The sequence below is a fragment of the Akebia trifoliata genome, chromosome 10 (genome assembly GCF_017979445.1).
Source record: "Akebia trifoliata isolate Shusen 1 chromosome 10, ASM1797944v1, whole genome shotgun sequence".
NCBI classification, from domain to species: domain Eukaryota; kingdom Viridiplantae; phylum Streptophyta; class Magnoliopsida; order Ranunculales; family Lardizabalaceae; genus Akebia; species Akebia trifoliata.
Window position 1 is genome coordinate 30,668,969 of NC_141384.1, and position 18,385 is coordinate 30,687,353.

Here is an 18,385-nt window from a genome sequence, read left to right on the forward strand (position 1 = left end):
CATATATCATAGATTTGAGTCATGATAAAATGATGCGCTAAATCGTTTGTGGTTGACGTGGTAAGTACACAGAACCAAAGATTTTTTTTCATCTGAATACCCAAGGAAAAGATCTAGGGTTTTTTGCACTTGCCGCATTAACCATGTACAAACCATGTATGTTTTAGCGCGTCATTTTATCATTTGTCTATAGATTTTATCTAGGATGATAGGGCCATGGACCATGGTGATAAAACCATGGCCATAGCCATGAAGCGGGTTTGAAATAGACATGTTTAGTGGAGGGGCATATATGACAAGCAGTGTAAGACCATATGACTTGGAGAGGTGTCACCATTAGCTGGAACGATAATATATGCATATATGTGGTCTTCAATTTGATATAGAAATAAAGAGTAGAAGCTATTTTAGTATAAAACCTAGTCATGAGGTCCTAAAAACATCTTTAACTCTTGGGCCATGGTTACATAAAGATGAATCTATGTTTCTGGTCAAGGGGTTGAGTTTCAATTGCACCCAAATAGGTTCTATGGTAGCATTTGGAACTTGTTTGGGGGCTGCTTTCCTTCACTTCTGATCATAGTGATAAAAATAAGTGTTTTTTTTTTTTTGTTGAAAAAAGCACTATTAAATCTAGATTTCAATAATTATTGATTAAATCATGATTTTTTTAAAAAAAAATTTGTCTAAGTTTCTGAAAGCATTACTAATTTTTCAAAGAATCATGATTTAATCGACTATTTTTTGTAAAATCAAATATCAATTATTTAATTTTTTTTATAGCATTATAAGTGTTATTTTCATTATTTAATGTATGAAATACATATTTTTCACATTTTTATATTTAAAAAATTATTATTGACTTTTTCCAACTTTCTCGGAAGCTTCCCCTTGTCGAACTATTCTCGAACCCAGAATTTCTCACTAGGTACAAATTTAAGAACTGATGAAAACATGTTGGTGCATGTACCATGTGGGTATATTTACGAATTTGGGAAGTGCATTTATTGAGGGGTGTAGATGTCTCAAAAAGTGGTGCCACCACATTTTGACAAAATATTTATGTAATAACACTGACATTAAAAATCGACTTTTAATTTTTTCAATTAACAGCTAAAATATCTCCCATAGTGTTACTATGTACTAATTTAATATTCAAAACTATTAATATAATTACCAAAAGAGTCGTGATAATATGACTCACCAGGTGGCATACTCAAATGACTTCGTGACGTGACAAGTTCGGGGACCGTAGATCTAAACACCTCAGATTACACAATTGCACTCCCCCCATAAAAATGTATAGCCTAAGGGAATCATGTTTCCCAAGGCGTACATATCTATGGTCCCCAAACTTGTCCACGTCATGGAATCATTTGAATATACCACCTAGCGAGTCATATTATCAGGACTCTTACCAAAATGAGTCATGATAAAATGATTTGTCCGGTGGTATACTCAATCGACTCACTGACGTGGCAGGTTCGGAATCATAGATCTGTACACCTCAGTATACACAATTGCACTTCCCCATAATAAAAAATGTATCCCAAGGGAGGTGTGTACTTTGAAGCATAAAGATCGATAGTTTCGAAACTTGTCCATGTCAGTGAGTTGATTGAGTATGCCACCTGACGAGTCATTTTATGAGGACTCTACCAAAATATCAACCCAAAGTCCAAACTAAAAAAAAAAGGGTGTTTTCATAGAAGCATTTTAGTGCCTCTGGCATCGATCAAAAGGAACTTTCAGCTTTATCTGACTCAAAGAATTTTCTGAATTTGAGATGGATCAGATATAATTAAAACATGTTCGGGTAAAATTTCTTGGTCTTTATGTGGGATTTAAGAGATTTCTCACCTTGGGTACTTAGCTCCAAGGATGTCTTTTTGTCCATATTTCTTCCAACTGTGACCATCATCAAGAGCACCTTCAAGAACAATCTTAGACCAAACAGGCAGTTGTTCAGTCCGTCAAGGCAACGTTTTCCTACAACACAAAAATCCCGGAAAATTGCTTATTAAGATTAAGAATTTCTCCCAAAAACAGATTTTTCATACAAAAGACTCAATTTTGTTTTAAATGTACCTCTTCTTGTACATATCTCTTCGATTCAAATCGTCGCTTTGTGGACTCCCATTGATCGAACGTGGAGAATCCAATATACTAGAGATGGGTCCTATTGGTTGAATCTCTGTTTCTGAAACACTTGAATTCAGAATCGAAAGAGTCTTGTTGAAGGAAGATAGAATCTTTTCTATTAGAACTTCTCCTGTCAAAGAAGAGGGATCGAGATGGATTCGAAGCTGATTCAAAAGTTCCTTTCCTTGGGTTAACACATTGATCATCAAAGGTTTTTGATCTAAATATCTTGTGTTCTGCATTTTCAGATTAAAAAAGAAATGTTGGAAGACTGATTTGGAGTAAAAAATTTCCTTTTAACAGAGATTTCAAAGAAGCTGAAAGGAACAAGAGAAGACATAGAGGCAGAGACCTATAAGACACAAACATGAAAAAAGTAAAAAATCCAAAATGGGTTCTCAAGATTACAATAATGACAGAAAACAATAAATATAGTGTTCGGCTAATCTAACATTTACATTAGTAAGTCTCCCATCCTATTAATAAGACAAATAACTCAAGCAAGTTTCAATGAAAATTAATCCCAAAGGGATTGGGTGGCAAGCCGAGTCTTGATAAGCTCCTAAAGAAGAGTAGGTCAAGTGTTTGAAACCCCACGAAGCTATGAACTTTTTGTGGCCACCTTCGAGGGTCCGGTTGACCCTTGAGTCAACCTATTGCATGTAGGATTTTCCGAGGTGGTGGTGCGTGAAGGTGCCACTTAGCTAAGTTGTGAAGGCTTGAGGAGACTTGATCCCAAGACTTTGATTCCAACCCCATTGAACCCAATTTCACCCTCCATAACCACAAACCCCTGGCACTCTTAGAAAAAACGAATCTACAAGTTCTTGAATTAAGTCAGTAAATTTCTAATTTCATTGGCAAGTTTCAATGATAATCTACAACTCTTATTTCCAGTGAGATTGTGATTCTAGAATTATGGATTAAGTCTATTAATCCTAATAAGACTGCAAAAAGCTGTGGTAACATTGAAATTAACATCGTTTGGGACATTGCTGACATTGATGCGTTTATAAAACCATAGATATAAAAAAGATTTATTTAAGTTTCAATGTTACTCCAGCACAACTCAATAAGATTTATGTAAAATATAAAAAAGAAAATCTAAAATAATTTCAAAATATAAATTGTACCCCTTTCCAAGTTTGTGTACCAACAATTCCATTGCTGGCTACTGAATTATCTATGTCGAGCTCTTCAAAATTGAGGTCATTCATTATTTCATCCCCGATGTCTTGACGCTCCTGATCAAAATTGTGGTTAAGGTCAAGTCCGCTATTTGCCATTGGATAATCTGTGCTGTGCTCCGGAATAGAGTCTGTTACCAAATCCACTGTCGACCGTTAAACTATTTGTGTTTTGCTCCTGATCAAAATTGTGGTTAAGGCCCAATCCGCTGTTTGCTGATTGATTATCCATGCTGTGTTCCTGAATAGAGTGATCATAATCAAATCTACTGTGCACTCCTCAATATAGTCGTTAAATCACAAGTGACAATAGTTTATAAGAAGTAAAAGTTGGGGTGCCAATAGAAAATCTCTTTCTCCATTTTATTTTATTTTTAGATTTCGCATTGTCTAAATCTGTTATAATTTTTTTTTTTTTAAAGTAATGTTAAAATAATAGCTTACGAAACTTTTGTAAGGGTTGAATGGTGTGTTTTAATATTTAATTGGGGTGTGATACATGATTTAAGAAATTAGTATGTTATAAGTAAAAGTTGGGGTGCTAATAGCGCTTTTTTTTTTTTTTTTTTTTTTAAAAGGACGAATTCAAAGAAAAATCACTCAACCACTCTGAATTTTTACGAACAAACCCACCATTGAAAACCAAATCTTGGAAAAATGTAAACCCCTCAAGAAGAGAACAAGTTCAGCAACATATTGAAAAGAAACCTTAAAACACCCATTAATAGTTCTTAGTTGGTTCAAATAAATCAGAAATTTCCATTTAGCTTTATGATATATACTTTAACAGCATATAGAAAAAGTAGAAGAATTTCAAACACATTTGAACTCAAAACATTGTAATTTAGAATTGGTCTTAGATGCTTGAAAGTTTACCTTATAAGATATGTAGAAGTATAAGTAGAAGAGGTCCTTGGAAAAACAGAACAGAGAGACTGATAGCGAGTTTAGTGTGGAAGATGTTTCCATATATAGTTCGAAATTTGTTGAGAAACTAATATCGAGTTCTTCTAAGAAGATTAAAAAAATGGGCCAAGGATATTACATGGAAACTGGTATGGGTTGATGGCATCTTCATCAATCAGATTCACTCCAGACACACACACTCTCTCTCTCGCTCGCTCTTGTGGTGTTTTGTCGTATATTTGTTAGAGAGATGATAAGAACAAAAAGTCAAGAATGGAGGAGGAGACCAAGAATCTAAATCGAAACTTTTATAATTTAAATTTGCCCCAACGTATGTTCCGACCCTTTCCCGGATGATTGAAGATGCTTCCTTTATTATTTTTTATTTTATTTTTTAATAAATGTTACTAGTTACCTGTGTTACACGCAACTGGGTTGGAAGGTGCCTCGAGGATATTAGTCTCACCAAAAGGATGGTACCTGTGGGGGGAAATTCTTGAGCACGGACGCGTGGCTCGATCAGGGGCCAAGATTAATGATTTGCGGTCGTGGCTCGGTCTGTTAATCCCGACGAATGCGTGTATTCGAAGCTCGGAGCTGTGACATCAGCTCGTAGGTCGGTATGACAGGTCTGACAGATAAGCCTGCAATGCCAGTTCTAACCACCCACGTCATGTCAGACCAAACCTGGCTTTCTCAGAAGCGATAGGGCAGTTGCAACAACTCCTGCAGCTGACATGTCAGAGAGTAGGCTAACTACCCCAGGTCACCTCAAGGGATGACACGGAAAACGATCAGGCTGAACGCCTATATAAGGGAGAAAACTACGAGTAAAAAAGGTTCGAATTCTTCTTCTCAAAAGCACATTACACTGATCAATTTGGCTAACTTGATCGTCGGAGTGGGCTGTTTTGCAGGTCCCCCCGAGCTTAAAGAGAAGGAAAGTGTAGTGCCATTTCGTGCATCTACAATTTGGCGCCGTCTGTGGGAAACTTACAAGGAGAAAAACGACCAATATGGGAAGAGCTAGGGGCGAAAATCGTGGAGAGCCATCAAATCCACTACCAGCAGACTCGCCCCCAAATGCGCCGGATCCAATGCTAGCAATGTACAACTTACTCACAGAGATGAGGGAGGAAATGCGCAGGGGGTTGGAGAAACAAAATGATGAGATAGTGAAAATCAGAAAGGAAAACGAAGAGCTCAGGCAAAGGTTAGGCGAGCGTGCGGAGACCGAGGAGGGCCCAGGGGCAGAGCAGAGCAGCGACCATCCTGTTCGAACGGCAAGAACGGAGGTAGATTGGACTGAAGATTCAGCAGCAGTAAAAACGCAGCAGGGAAGCTCCGAAGTTAAAGAAACCATGACAGAGGAGTGAAAGAAAAACTAGAGGAGAGGGGTGGCCTTGACTCTGTTACCTTTTCTTCAATCTCCTCTTCGAAGGGAGCTGGTTACAGAGTAGCTGGTGACTGGATGGCGCGGCGAAGGCGCGGCGGAGGCACTGGAAAAGGTAGGAGGCGCGCGAGAGGGCAAATGGGCAGCGTAACAGCAAGGAAAGCAAAAGTGAAAATGAGAATGAGAAATGGATGGGATATTTATAGGCAAGGAGGCCTCGAGATGCGCGCTTAGGATCAACGGACAGGGTTTTCCCAGGTGCATTAAATGCTGAGAAACCCAATACGACCGTTCGCCCCATTGCACGCGAATCGAGCCATTCCCCGGGCGCCACGTGTACACCACGCAATAATTGCGCCGTTTAAACCAACAGACAGGGCGCGAACTGCGATAAGAGCCCAACCGACCGCCGCCCTCGAGAAGTGAGAACGATCTCTTTATTCGCCATGAAGATGTCATTAATCTTAGCTGAGACCCAATGAGAAGCATCCACGTGTCATTTTTTGTTATTAATATTCCCGAGTACCCGATCATTCTGACCGAGCCCTCGGGAGGGGGTATTGTGGGGGGAAATTCTTGAGCACGGACGCGTGGCTCGATCAGGGGCCAAGATTAATGATTTGCGGTCGTGGCTCGGTCTGTTAATCCCGACGAATGCGTGTATTCGAAGCTCGGAGCTGTGACATCAGCTCGTAGGTCGGTATGACAGGTCTGACAGATAAGCCTGCAATGCCAGTTCTAACCACCCACGTCATGTCAGACCAAACCTGGCTTTCTCAGAAGCGATAGGGCAGTTGCAACAACTCCTGCAGCTGACATGTCAGAGAGTAGGCTAACTACCCCAGGTCACCTCAAGGGATGACACGGAAAACGATCAGGCTGAACGCCTATATAAGGGAGAAAACTACGAGTAAAAAAGGTTCGAATTCTTCTTCTCAAAAGCACATTACACTGATCAATTTGGCTAACTTGATCGTCGGAGTGGGCTGTTTTGCAGGTCCCCCCGAGCTTAAAGAGAAGGAAAGTGTAGTGCCATTTCGTGCATCTACAGTACCCCCAGCGTTTTCAAAAATACCTCCTCAATAAATGTGACTTCGGAACACGTAACCGGGTTGGAAGGTGTGTTGAGATTAGTCTCTCGAAAGGGTGGGATACATCCGGTTTTTATATATATATATATATATATATTATATATATATATATATATATATAGGGAGGCGTTCGGAGCCATCAGTTTTAACGGTCGTTTTAACAAAAGAAGCTCTACCGTTGGATTTAGAGGAATTGGACGGTCGAGATTGAATTAATCGGCATATACGTTTAACTTATATGTTTATGCTATTTTTACACCGCCATCCCTCATTTTTGGATTTATTAGTGTCACCTCCCTGGCATAATTACAACCACAGAGAGTTCTCGTCTGAAACCTCTCTCTCTCTCTCTCCGTTGAAACCCTCGAACCTCTCTCTTTCTCTCTCTCTCTCGCTCGCTCGCTCCGCTGAAACCCTCAAACTCTCTCTCTCTCCTTCAGCCAAACCAGGCCGTCTCGCTTCCGTTTACAGTGAAGTCCAGACAAACCGTCTCAACCATCACTTCCCTCTCCCTTTTGTCCTTAAAAAACCATTAAACATCGTCGATGGTCCCAATAGCTCCACTGCAGGAAACCCAGGTCACATTTTCAAACCTAGATCCATCAATTTCATTCTGTGATATATTTCTCTGTTTTGTGTTTGATTTTGTTTCTATCTTTGCAGATGAGATTGCTAAGCTCTTTCCCAATCTGTTTGGGAAACCATCTGCTTCGTTTGTTCCAAGCGATTCAGGTTTGGAATCAGATAAGAAGTTAAAGATTGGTGTTGTATTGTCTGGAGGTCAAGCTCCTGGAGGGCACAATGTGATTTTTGGAATTTTTGGTGAGTAAAGCTTATTTAGTTAAATTTTTGTGGTTGATTTAATAGAATTGTGTTCAAGTTTGAATTTTTTTGCGAAAATGATGTTTGGGTAGGTTTTAGATTACTTGCAGGATCGAGCTAAGGGGAGTACTCTTCTGGAAGAGACATACATGGTTATCTAATGCTTTTTCATGAAGGTGTTTCTGGTAATGGGTGTTGGGTTTTTGATCATTAGTATGTATATGGTTCAGTATTTTGGATTTCAAAATGTAGTTACAACAGCACAAACCAATTTTAAACCGTGTGTTGAAGAGCCGCCTAATCTAGACCGTTGGATTAGGCCTCCATCAAGTCTGATGCACACCATGAGTGACAAGGAGCTGTTTTGGCGGGCATCTTTAGTACCTCGAGTGAAGGAGTATCCATTCAAGAGAGTTCCGAAGGTTGCTTTCATGTTTTTGACAAGAGGGCTGTTACCGTTGGCACTTCATTAGTTTTTGATATATTTCATTCATTAGGAGCTATATTCTTTACTGTTTTCTTGAGTTTTGATTCAATTAGGCACAAAGGCATGAGTTGTTATTGGAGAGGTTTCTTCTTTAATTGCTGCCTGCATGAATCTATAAATTCCCCAATGCAATCGTGCTTACATGTTTATCAGATATTTTATTGCTCCCTTTTTTGTGAGAATTCCTTTCATCCTCGGGAGGAAAAGGCTGCATAATTTTCTAAGATGATCCTTTTAGGGAGAATTTTAGAGGGACCATTTTCTTGTCTGTTGGTGTTGGTTTCTTCTTTATGGCTTTGTGCAAGGGATTTAAACCTTGGTTTAATTGTTTACTTGTTGACCTGAAAACTAATGAATTTTACTATGACGGGTGAGTATCATATGTTTTATTTTGAGAGTAATGTTGTCAAAATTGAATCCGGATCAGAAAATCTTAAGGAATGCGATTCAAATCATATTGGCTATTCGATCACAAGATTCATTTGAATTTATTTGTGAGTTCAATTGATTTGAAAATATATATATATGGGAGTGGTTCTGCAGCCCCTTATGGTGCCACACATTTTTTGTAAATTACTTTTGATGGGGTTACAAGTTTTGGAATAGGCTGATTTTTTGTGAGGATGATCTCTACGGTGAAGAGATCATCCTCACCAAAAATCAGCTCATTTTGAAACTTCTAACCCAAGTTTACAAGTTGAAGAATCATGGACCATCCAATTTTTGTATATCACTTTTGATGGGGTTAGAAGTTTTGGAATAGGCTGATTTTTGGTGAGGATGATCTCCTCATCATAGAGATCATCCTTACAAAAAATCAGCTCATTCCAAAACTTGTAACCCATGTTTTGAAAAATGTGGCACCATAATGGGGTTGCTGAACCCTTTTATGGGAGGCGTTCGGAGCCATCTTTAATGGAATTTTACTCATCAAAAAGATGCAAGAGCAGCACAAAGTTGACAGAAGCTTCTTTCTATGAAGAATTAACAAGCAATCATTCAAGATGATTATTTCTCACAACTTATAGAACTCAAAATGTTAACAACAAAAGGAAACCCAAAATTTTTTTCTCACTGGTCAAATGTTTCAAAACATTAACAACCTCCTCTTACAAAGCACTCATGAAAGGATTTTTTCAAAGGATGTTGGAGAGCTTCAGTGACGCTAATTCTCTTGGTAGGATCAAAGATGAGCATCCTCTGTAACAGGTCAATCGCCAAGGGGTCGGCATTGGGATATAGCTAGGCCAAGGTGATCCGAGGGGAATGAGGGAGTGACTTTATGTACCTCCTAGCTTTTGGGTTGTCAATGAACTCAAGATTGGCTTCACTCTGGTTGCCCAAGACATTAATGATCAGTTTGAGTTGATTGAAGCTCTCAGTACCAGGGAATATGGGTTTCCGACTAAGAAGCTCAGCAAAGATGCATCCAACAGACCAGACATCAATAGAGGTACCATAGTTGTCACAGCAAAGGAGAAGTTCAGGAGCTCGGTACCACCGGGTGACAACATACTCTGTCATAAACTGGCTCAGAAAAGTTCCTTCTCCTTCAGCAGCTTCAAAGTCCAAGAACAATGTAGTAAACTAGTGTGATTGGAAGAGCTATTAACATCCCAAAGATAACCTTGCAAAACAAAACAATTATTCAAACCCAAACTTTTATAAGAGAAACATCACTTGACCATCTTATGATTAGAGGGTACGCGTGACGTTTACGTAAACATGTCAACATGTCATGCCATACATAAATACCTGACTTTGGTAGGGTTGTGCTCAAAATAATGCGCTCAAGTTTATTGCTATTATTAGTGAGTGTGTCCCCCCCATAACCATGGTCCGCACTTTCGAATAGAAATGGATGATTGCAGCATTTATTTAACTCCACGACAATATTTAAAAGGGAAACCTACAAAGTTAAGAGGAATGAACGGTATCAAATTTCATCGGTCATGCTTGATGGTTAGAGTGAAGAATGCAAGTAACCTCAATGCTACTCTGACTAGGATATTCAGACCTTGAAGCATGGTAAGTAAAACTTCTAGTCTGATGCCAGTAACTGAAATACTACTTAGCACCAAGATTAATTGATTAATCATAAACATTCATAAAAAAATGCTAACAATATAACTGAAGATGAACTAAAAGTGCGAAAATCAGAAGTGTAAAAGTGTTCACCTTGCATGCTGTATCAAATCCAAAACTTGTGGGAACCTCCTTGCATTTCAGATCACCATCAATGGTTTTGGGACATCCAATCACCCGAGTTTTCACATTTTTTCCCCTGATTAATCCATTCAAAAAAAGAAAAAATTGCAACAAGAGGATCCCCACATCATCGACATGAATAAATAGTAAAATTTCTCTAACCATTATAGAACAGAAATCCAAAATTAGAGAATGCAAAAGTTACTCGTGGAACTCTAAAGATACTATTAGCAGAAGATGCAAATGCTTGGATAACTCCCTTTTTACAGTGTTTTGGAACAACAAAGACATAGCCTCTACCATACCTAAATTTTTCGGCAAGTAGACAAGCATTTGTGTTTGAGTCATCTCCACCAATAACTACAAGCCCATCTAAATCAAGCTTCACCGCAGTTTCTTCTGCTTGCTCAAACTGACAAGCATGAGCATATGAATTCAATTAGTCCATAATTAAAAGGTCATTAGTTATCAATTTAGAAAACAACGTTAAAAATTGAATAATCCTTGTAAAATATACAAGAGAATAACCTGTTCCAGGGTTTCAATCTTGTCCCTCCCACTACAGATCATATCAAATCCACCCTGTTTAGAAAATTAAAAATAAGATATTATTATTAGCTAACCCCAAATTGTTCAGATATGGAAGGCCCAGTGTAACACTGCAAAGTGTTACATACCATAAATAGTTGAAATGGTAATCACTACTTCATTGAAATCTAAATGCACGAACACTTAAATAGATACATACACACATGGATCCACAAAACCCATAAATACTACATAATGCATATCCACATGCATATGTGGACATGTCGAACATGTAACCATCCATGGTTGCCCACTATCTTAATGGCCAAATTTGCATCACACACATGCATGAATGCCCACTCACAAATACACATAAAACCAACTGAAAAAATATGTGAGCGAGTCATTTCCAACATCTACCATTAAAAACAATAGATCACAATTCACAAACATCAATTTAATGCAATTCACTGCAACCCACAAAGAACAAATCAAAGCCTAACCTGGTTTCTATAAGGATAGATAAATTCCGATGTCAGCTCAACATATTTGCATTTCATGATCCCAGCAGGACCACCCTTGAACCCATAAAGAGTACTCCCCTTAGCTCGATCCTAAAACCAACCCAAACATCATTTTAGCAAAAAAATTCGAACTTGAACACAATTCCATTAAATCAACCACAAAAATTTAACTAAATAAGCTTTACTCACCAAAAATTCCAAAAATCACATTGTGCCCTCCTGGAGCCTGACCTCTAGACAACACAACACCAATCTTTAACTTCTTATCTGATTCCAAACCCGAATCGCTTGGAACAAACGAAGTAGATGGTTTCCCAAACAGATTGGGAAAGAGCTTAACAATCTCATCTGCAAAGATAGAAATGAAATCAAACACAAAACAGAGAAATATATCACAAAACGAAATTGATGGATCTAGGTTTGAAAATGTGACCTGCGTTTCCTGCAGCGGAGCTATTGGGACCATCGAGGATGTTTAATGGTTTTTTAAGGACAGAAGAGAGAGGGAAGTAATGGTTGAGATGGTTTGTCTGGACTTCACTATAAACGGAAGCGAGACGGCCTGGTGTGGCTGAAGGAGAGAGAGAGAGTTCGAGGGTTTCAGCGGAGAGAGAGAGGTTTCAGACGAGAACACTCTATGGTTGTAATTGTGCCAGGGAGGTGGCACTAATAAACCCAAAAATGAGGGATGGCGGTGTAAAATTAGCATAAACATATAAGTTAAACGTATATGCCGATTAATTCAATCTCGACCGTCCAATTCCTCTAAATCCAACGATAGAGTTTCTTTTGTTAAAATGACTGTTAAAACAGATGGCTCCGAACGCCTCCCATATATATATATATATATATAGGGAAATGTTCAGCACCCTAAGTTTTACCACACATTTTAACAAACGTTTTTTGTCCTACATGGGTTAGAAGTTTTGGAATGGGCTGATTTTTGGTGAGGATGATCTCTATGATTAGAAGATCATCCTCCCCAAAAATCAGCCCATTCCGAAATGTTTAACCCCATGTTTACACGTTGAAAAATCGTGGACCGTCCATTTTTTGTAAACCATTTTTGATGGGGTTAAAAGTTTTGGAATGAGCTGATTTTTGGTGAGGATGATCTCCTCACCATAGAGATCATCCTCACCAAAAATCAGCCCATTCCAAAACTTCTAACCCATGTAAGACAAAACACGTTTGTTAAAGTGTGTGGTAAAGCTTAGGGTGCTGAACGGTCCACGATTTTTCAACGTGTAAACATGGGGTTAAACATTTCGGAATGGGCTGATTTTTGGGGAGGATGATCTTCTAATCATAGAGATCATCCTCACCAAAAATCAGCCCATTCCAAAATTCTAACCCATGTAGGACAAAAAACATTTGTTAAAGTGTGTGGTAAAACTTAGGGTGCTGAACATTTCCCATATATATATATGGGTCCCGTTCGCCACCCTTAGTTTTACCACACACTTTAACAAATGCGTTTTGTCTTACATGGGTTAGAAGTTTCGGAATGAGCTGATTTTTGGTGAGGATGATCTCTATGGTGAGGAGATCATCCTCACCAAAAATCAGCTCATTCCAAAACTTCTAACCCCATCAAAATTGATTTACAAAAAATGGACGGTCCACGATTTTTCAACGTGTAAACATGGGGCTAAACATTTCGGAATGGGCTGATTTTTGGGGAGGATGATCTTCTAATCATAGAGATCATCCTCACCAAAAATCAGCTCATTCCAAAACTTCTAACCCATGTAGGACAAAAAACGTTTGTTAAAGTGTGTGGTAAAACTTAGGGTGCTGAACATTTCCCTATATATATATATATATATATATAGGGTCCTGTTCGGCACCCTAAGTTTTACCACACACTTTAACAAACGCGTTTTGTCTTACATAGGTTAGAAGTTTCGTAATGAGCTGATTTTTGGTGAGGATGATCTCTATGGTGAGGAGATCATCCCCACCAGAAATCAGCTCATTCCAAAACTTCTAACCCCATCAAAATTGATTTACAAAAAATGGACGGTCCACGATTTTTCAACGTGTAAACATGGGACTAAACATTTCGGAATGGGCTGATTTTTGGGGAGGATGATCTTCTAATCATAGAGATCATCCTCACCAAAAATCAGCTCATTCCAAAACTTCTAACCCATGTAGGACAAAAAACGTTTGTTAAAGCGTGTGGTAAAACTTAGGGTGCTGAACATTTCCCATATCTATATATATATATATATATATATATATATGGATAGCGTTCAAGGGCAAACTTTTTAGCAAACTTTTTGGCAAAACATTTTTCAAAACATGGGTTAGAGGTTTTGGAATGGGCTGATTTTTGATGAGGATGATCTCTACGGTGAGGAGATCATCCTCACCAAAAATCAGCCCATTCCAAAACTTCTAACCCATGTTTACAAGCTGAAAAATCGTGGACCGTCCATTATTTGTAAACTGTTTTTGATGGGGTTAGAAGTTTTGGAATGGGCTGATTTTTGGTGATGATGATCTCCTTACCGTAGAGATCATCCTCACCAAAAATCAGCCCATTCCAAAACTTCTAACTCATGTTTTGAAAAATGTTTTGCCAAAAAGTTTGCCATTGAACGCCCCCTATATATATGAGGGCGGTTCAAGGGCCATATGAGAAAACATATGAAAAAACTTTCGTTTTTTAAAATAAGAGTTAGAGGTTTTGGATTGAGCTGATTTTTTGCAAGGATGGTCACTATGATGAAAAGATCATCCTCACAAAAAATCAGCTCAATCAGAAACTTCTAAATCCATCAAAAGTGACTTACAAATTAGTGATAAAAATTGGTAAAAAATCGACGGTCCACATTCTAAATCACTTTTAATGGGGTTAGAAGTTTCAGATTGGGCTGATTTTTTTTTTTTTTTGGATGATCTTCCCATCATAGAGATCATCCTCACAAAAAATCAGCTCAATCCAAAATTTCTAACCCATATTTTAAAATTTTAGTAAAAACGAAAGTTTTTACATATGTTTTCTCATATGGCCCTTGAACCTGACCCTATATATATATATATATATATATATATAGGGAGCGGTTCAGCGGCCCTAAACTTTAACAAGTTTCGTGCCAAGTTTTTTTGGTCGTCAGATCGTGATGCATCCGACGGTTCAGCGACAATATTGCGGTTTTAAAATGAAATGATACGTAATTACAATCGGCCCCCTATAATATACTTTTATTCTGTTTTAAGCCCCTCCCTTTCTCTTAACAAATCCCTCTCTTCCATCTCTTCTCTCTGTTGAATGAGTTACAGAACGCCTGTAACCTAAACAGACGCCCTCTCTCTCTCTCTCTCTTTCTCTCTCTCTCAAGTTTCAGTTCTAACGTCCCCTCCCATCTCTCCCTTTCTCTCAAGTTACAGTTCGAATGATCGAAATATATCGCCGTCTTCTTCACTCTCTCAAGCCATCGCTGTTCGAACCACAGAACGTTACAGACGTCGCCGTCTTCACACACTCTCTCAAGTGCCATTATCGTCTCTCTCTCAACTCTCGTCGTCTTCACACACTCTGCAGAAGACATTTGCTTGATATGGGAGCTATCAGTATTATTATAGCTTCTGATTCACAAGCAATGGGCCGTATCAGAGAGGTTTGCAAAGCTCTCTTACCTTTGTTATTGGTTCATCGATTTTTTTCATTAAAAATGTATGTCCCAACAACTTATATCACTTGTACATCTAAATACCATCATCTCTGATTTGCTAACTCTATGGACATGTTAATGTTATATATTGACAACACAACATTTTCTCTGTAAAACATGGGTGGTCGTATTGTTGTCTTGTAATTTCTTTTCCTTTTGTTTTATCAGAACATGTCACAACACTCTAGGAAAGCTAGACTTTATTTATTAAACACTAATCATCAACATAGTATCCCTACTATGGATGCTAATTGTTCTGAAGTGGTTGAGGGGTATCTTTATCTCGTTTAGTGCTTTGAAAACTGCTTCCCTATGAGTAGATGAAACCACAAGGAACCCCATACCGAGATATTTTCTTGAGCTCCATTAAATGCTAACCATCTAGGGTCCTCAACAATTTCTCCATATTTATGAATGGCTGAATGTAAATAATGGAGTGGGGTCTTTGATGTTTTGTATATCCCACCTCCGTATCTCTGTTTTCTTTTATTTAAGTCCTTATAGACCACAGATCACTGGTGCAATTAATTGTTCATTTTGCACCTCATATCTCCATTTACATTGCCATTCATTAAATAAAAAAAATGATGCGATTGAAGTCATTTGGATGATCAAAGATACCAATACATTATTTCATCTGCAGTTGGTATAACTGTTGTTTCATCTGCAGTAGGTATAACTATTGTTTCACATATAACTAGTGTGAAATTGTTGTATCAAATTGCATACAACAACTGAAATTGTTTGAACTAGTGTTATAATGTTGAGATAATAATTTGAGCCAAACCTTTGCAATCTTTTACAAGTGTGTTTTAATCTTTAATTGGGGTGTGACAAAGAATTTAAGAAATTGGGGTGTAACAAATTAAAGTTGGGGTGCCAATACAGTATTGCGGTACAGGTTGCACTCGTGAAGTGGGGAAGAAATCCACCAACCTATGTGTTCTGCCTAAGATACCTTTCAGTCTTCCACCAAAATGCAACGTGAATGCAAAATCATAAAAATCCAATCTAATTCATCATTTGGAGTTGGAAATACTGTGATGGGGTTGATATTCAGTTTAAGAGGTTTTATGTTGAAATCTTCTAATATTAGCTTCTCAAGGTAGTCACCTCTTCTCTAATGTGTTCTTACATCCTTGTATATGTGTCAACAAATATTGACCCCAATTTGTTGCAAGTCAAACTGAATTGCTTTCATTAGCCAGGCAAATCCATTTCTTTCTTCTTTTTTGCTATATCCAATTTTGTAAAAGTGCAAACCTGCTCCCATATTTATCAGTTATTGCTGTTTGTTTCTCACATATAGGTTGCAAAAGAAGCAGGAATAGGAACATAATATGGACTCAAAAAGAGGGTAGAAGCCGTGAGCAATGTTCGGAGACTCACTAAGCTCGACATGAAGCTCAATGACACACTTCCGGATATTCAAGTTGCAACTCCATGCTTGGAATCCTATGTTCATCAATCTTATCAGTTGGAATAACGAGTGTTCTTACTTATTTCTTACATTCTTGCCTTCTACGAGCTATTGCGATACTTTGTAATAATTGACTGGAACAAGTGTTGTAGCTAATTACAATTTATATACCTTTCTAACATCTCTTGCTGGTACAAGGGTTGGCATATTTTTTTTCCCAAAATATTTCCCATTGTTGATTCTTAATTTCCATTAACCAACCGGTTTGTTATGCGGATTTTGGAGTCTCCTACTTAAGAATTTGTATTTTATATTCCTTCAAAATATGCTACCCAGAGATACGAAATCAAAACGGGATCAATAATGTGATACGATACTTATCATTAAAGTTGTAGCTTGATAGAAGTGAATCGAAACGTATATAAGAATTGATTTGTAGTTCATTCATCGTTGTATATAAATTAGATTTCATAGAAATGGATATCAGCCTCATTTTACAAGTGAACGTATTTGTACTGAAACTAAACCATATTAGATTGGAGATTTAGAAGCTCTTCAAAACTCGATTACTCTATTTTTAAACTAAACTTCTTTAGATTTGATTTGATTTCCTGTTTGTAGAGCTTGTGCACACCATGTCTGTGACTGAAAGATGCGATGGTTATATAGCTTTGGAATGGTGGCATTAGAAACAATAGTGGGAAGGAAGGCATCTAGGAGATCTCATCAAAGTTGAGTTCTTATTTATACCAAAATGACATACTCACGAGTCTCAAACTCTACTGGAGATCAGTTTATGGAAAGTTGTTTTTTTTTTTTTTTTTTTTTTTGGTGAGAATGATCTATATGGAAATCTGATTGTACACATAACACAACCTTTGCAATAGAACTTGGCGCAAATCTTTTGATACCCATTGTTCAAAAATTATTCCATGTGATTAGTAATGATTTGCACATGGTGACATACCTCCAAGTCCATTCATACACTCACTTTCATAAAATTGAATAGGCCCATTACAAGATCTGTCTAAAGATTCCAACTTTACAAGTTACACAAGGAGATGTGTTTATATACACTAATTATGAGAGAAAGCCAAGAACAACAGTTTAGTTATTAGGCCACTATCAATGAATTAGTACACAATTCTACTCTGCCACCATAGTCTGGCCTGAATCTCGTAATGGATACTATGATCTTAAGGTCTGCCAACAAGCACCGCTCCCATGTGGAGAAAAATCCTTGAGCAATAAGTGGAGTCACTCTTGCTGATAAGGTATTTTTCGTTTCGTCCAAGCAGGATCTGAAGTAGAGTTCTCTTAGTTTAAGTGTGCTCATGTTGCATAAGAAATGCAAGTATCCTTTATTCTTCTTTCCAGTTACTTTTGCAGCGCTCTTTTTCACTTGGAATACATGGCTAGAATTGTTCCTACAATGCAATTTAGTGTTCAGCATATTGCAGTACACCACCATTGGTGTTGGTGCCCTGGTGCCCCAGATGCTCATTGATTAGGTTCTTCTGATTGACAAACCACTTTTTATATGGCCTTAGCTCGTGAATTATTTACCCATCAGATAATCAATCTACAACTATAAATGGTAATAGTGTGCTGGAAGCTAATGTCTGTCTCATCACTACAAATATGGTTTAGCAATGACATTTTGCACTTGCTACCCCCACCACACAAATGAAGCAACACAAGCATTAGAGATTCTCAAAACAGAATTAGGTACACAATGTGATATAAAGTTACCTTGGCATGTTTGGAAGTTAACAATACAATGTGATATAAAACTTAAAGAGTATATGACAACAATAGACATTTCATGATTTTTATCAGTTGTACAATTGGATCTTCACACATTTTCAAACACAAAGGCACTGTAAAGTTCAATACCTGAGCAATACAATGTGCTCAAATCTGCTATTGCAGTGTCAAACGATGAAAATCAAAGATATTTTGGAGTTCAAGGAACAACCAACATACTGGAATAT

General features: G+C 37.9%; 2 protein-coding genes and 2 long non-coding RNA genes across 7 annotated transcripts in view; 2 read left to right on the forward strand and 2 right to left on the reverse strand.

Annotated features, from left to right (window-relative positions):
• The window catches only part of LOC147393822 (putative WRKY transcription factor 41), a 35,499-nt gene that overhangs the window by 515 nt on the left and 16,599 nt on the right, over positions 1 to 18,385 (reverse strand). The window lies entirely within an intron of this gene.
• LOC147393823 (uncharacterized) lies at positions 7,070 to 7,883 on the forward strand. Its single transcript, XR_015182281.1, has 3 exons — positions 7,070 to 7,297; positions 7,383 to 7,541; positions 7,641 to 7,883. It is a non-coding gene; the product is annotated as an uncharacterized LOC147393823 (long non-coding RNA).
• Positions 9,081 to 12,072, reverse strand: LOC147393824 (pyrophosphate--fructose 6-phosphate 1-phosphotransferase subunit beta 1-like). Of its 4 annotated transcripts, none has more exons than XM_086457178.1 (8): positions 11,722 to 12,068; positions 11,478 to 11,636; positions 11,268 to 11,378; positions 10,765 to 10,818; positions 10,542 to 10,648; positions 10,207 to 10,312; positions 10,046 to 10,095; positions 9,081 to 9,937 (listed from the first exon to the last, which is right to left on the reverse strand). In XM_086457178.1, the coding sequence occupies exons 3-8, from the start codon at positions 11,322 to 11,324 to the stop codon at positions 9,925 to 9,927; spliced, it is 387 nt and encodes a 128-aa protein (XP_086313304.1). In that variant the 5' UTR covers positions 11,325 to 11,378; positions 11,478 to 11,636; positions 11,722 to 12,068; the 3' UTR covers positions 9,081 to 9,924. The 4 variants fall into 4 exon arrangements, with proteins under 4 accessions (XP_086313304.1, XP_086313302.1, XP_086313301.1 ...); XM_086457176.1 differs by lacking the exon at positions 10,046 to 10,095 and having other exon boundaries at positions 9,081 to 9,655; positions 9,784 to 9,937; positions 11,722 to 12,064; XM_086457175.1 differs by lacking the exon at positions 10,046 to 10,095 and having other exon boundaries at positions 11,722 to 12,072.
• On the forward strand, positions 14,339 to 16,588 carry LOC147393825 (uncharacterized). Its single transcript, XR_015182290.1, has 2 exons — positions 14,339 to 14,917; positions 16,281 to 16,588. It is a non-coding gene; the product is annotated as an uncharacterized LOC147393825 (long non-coding RNA).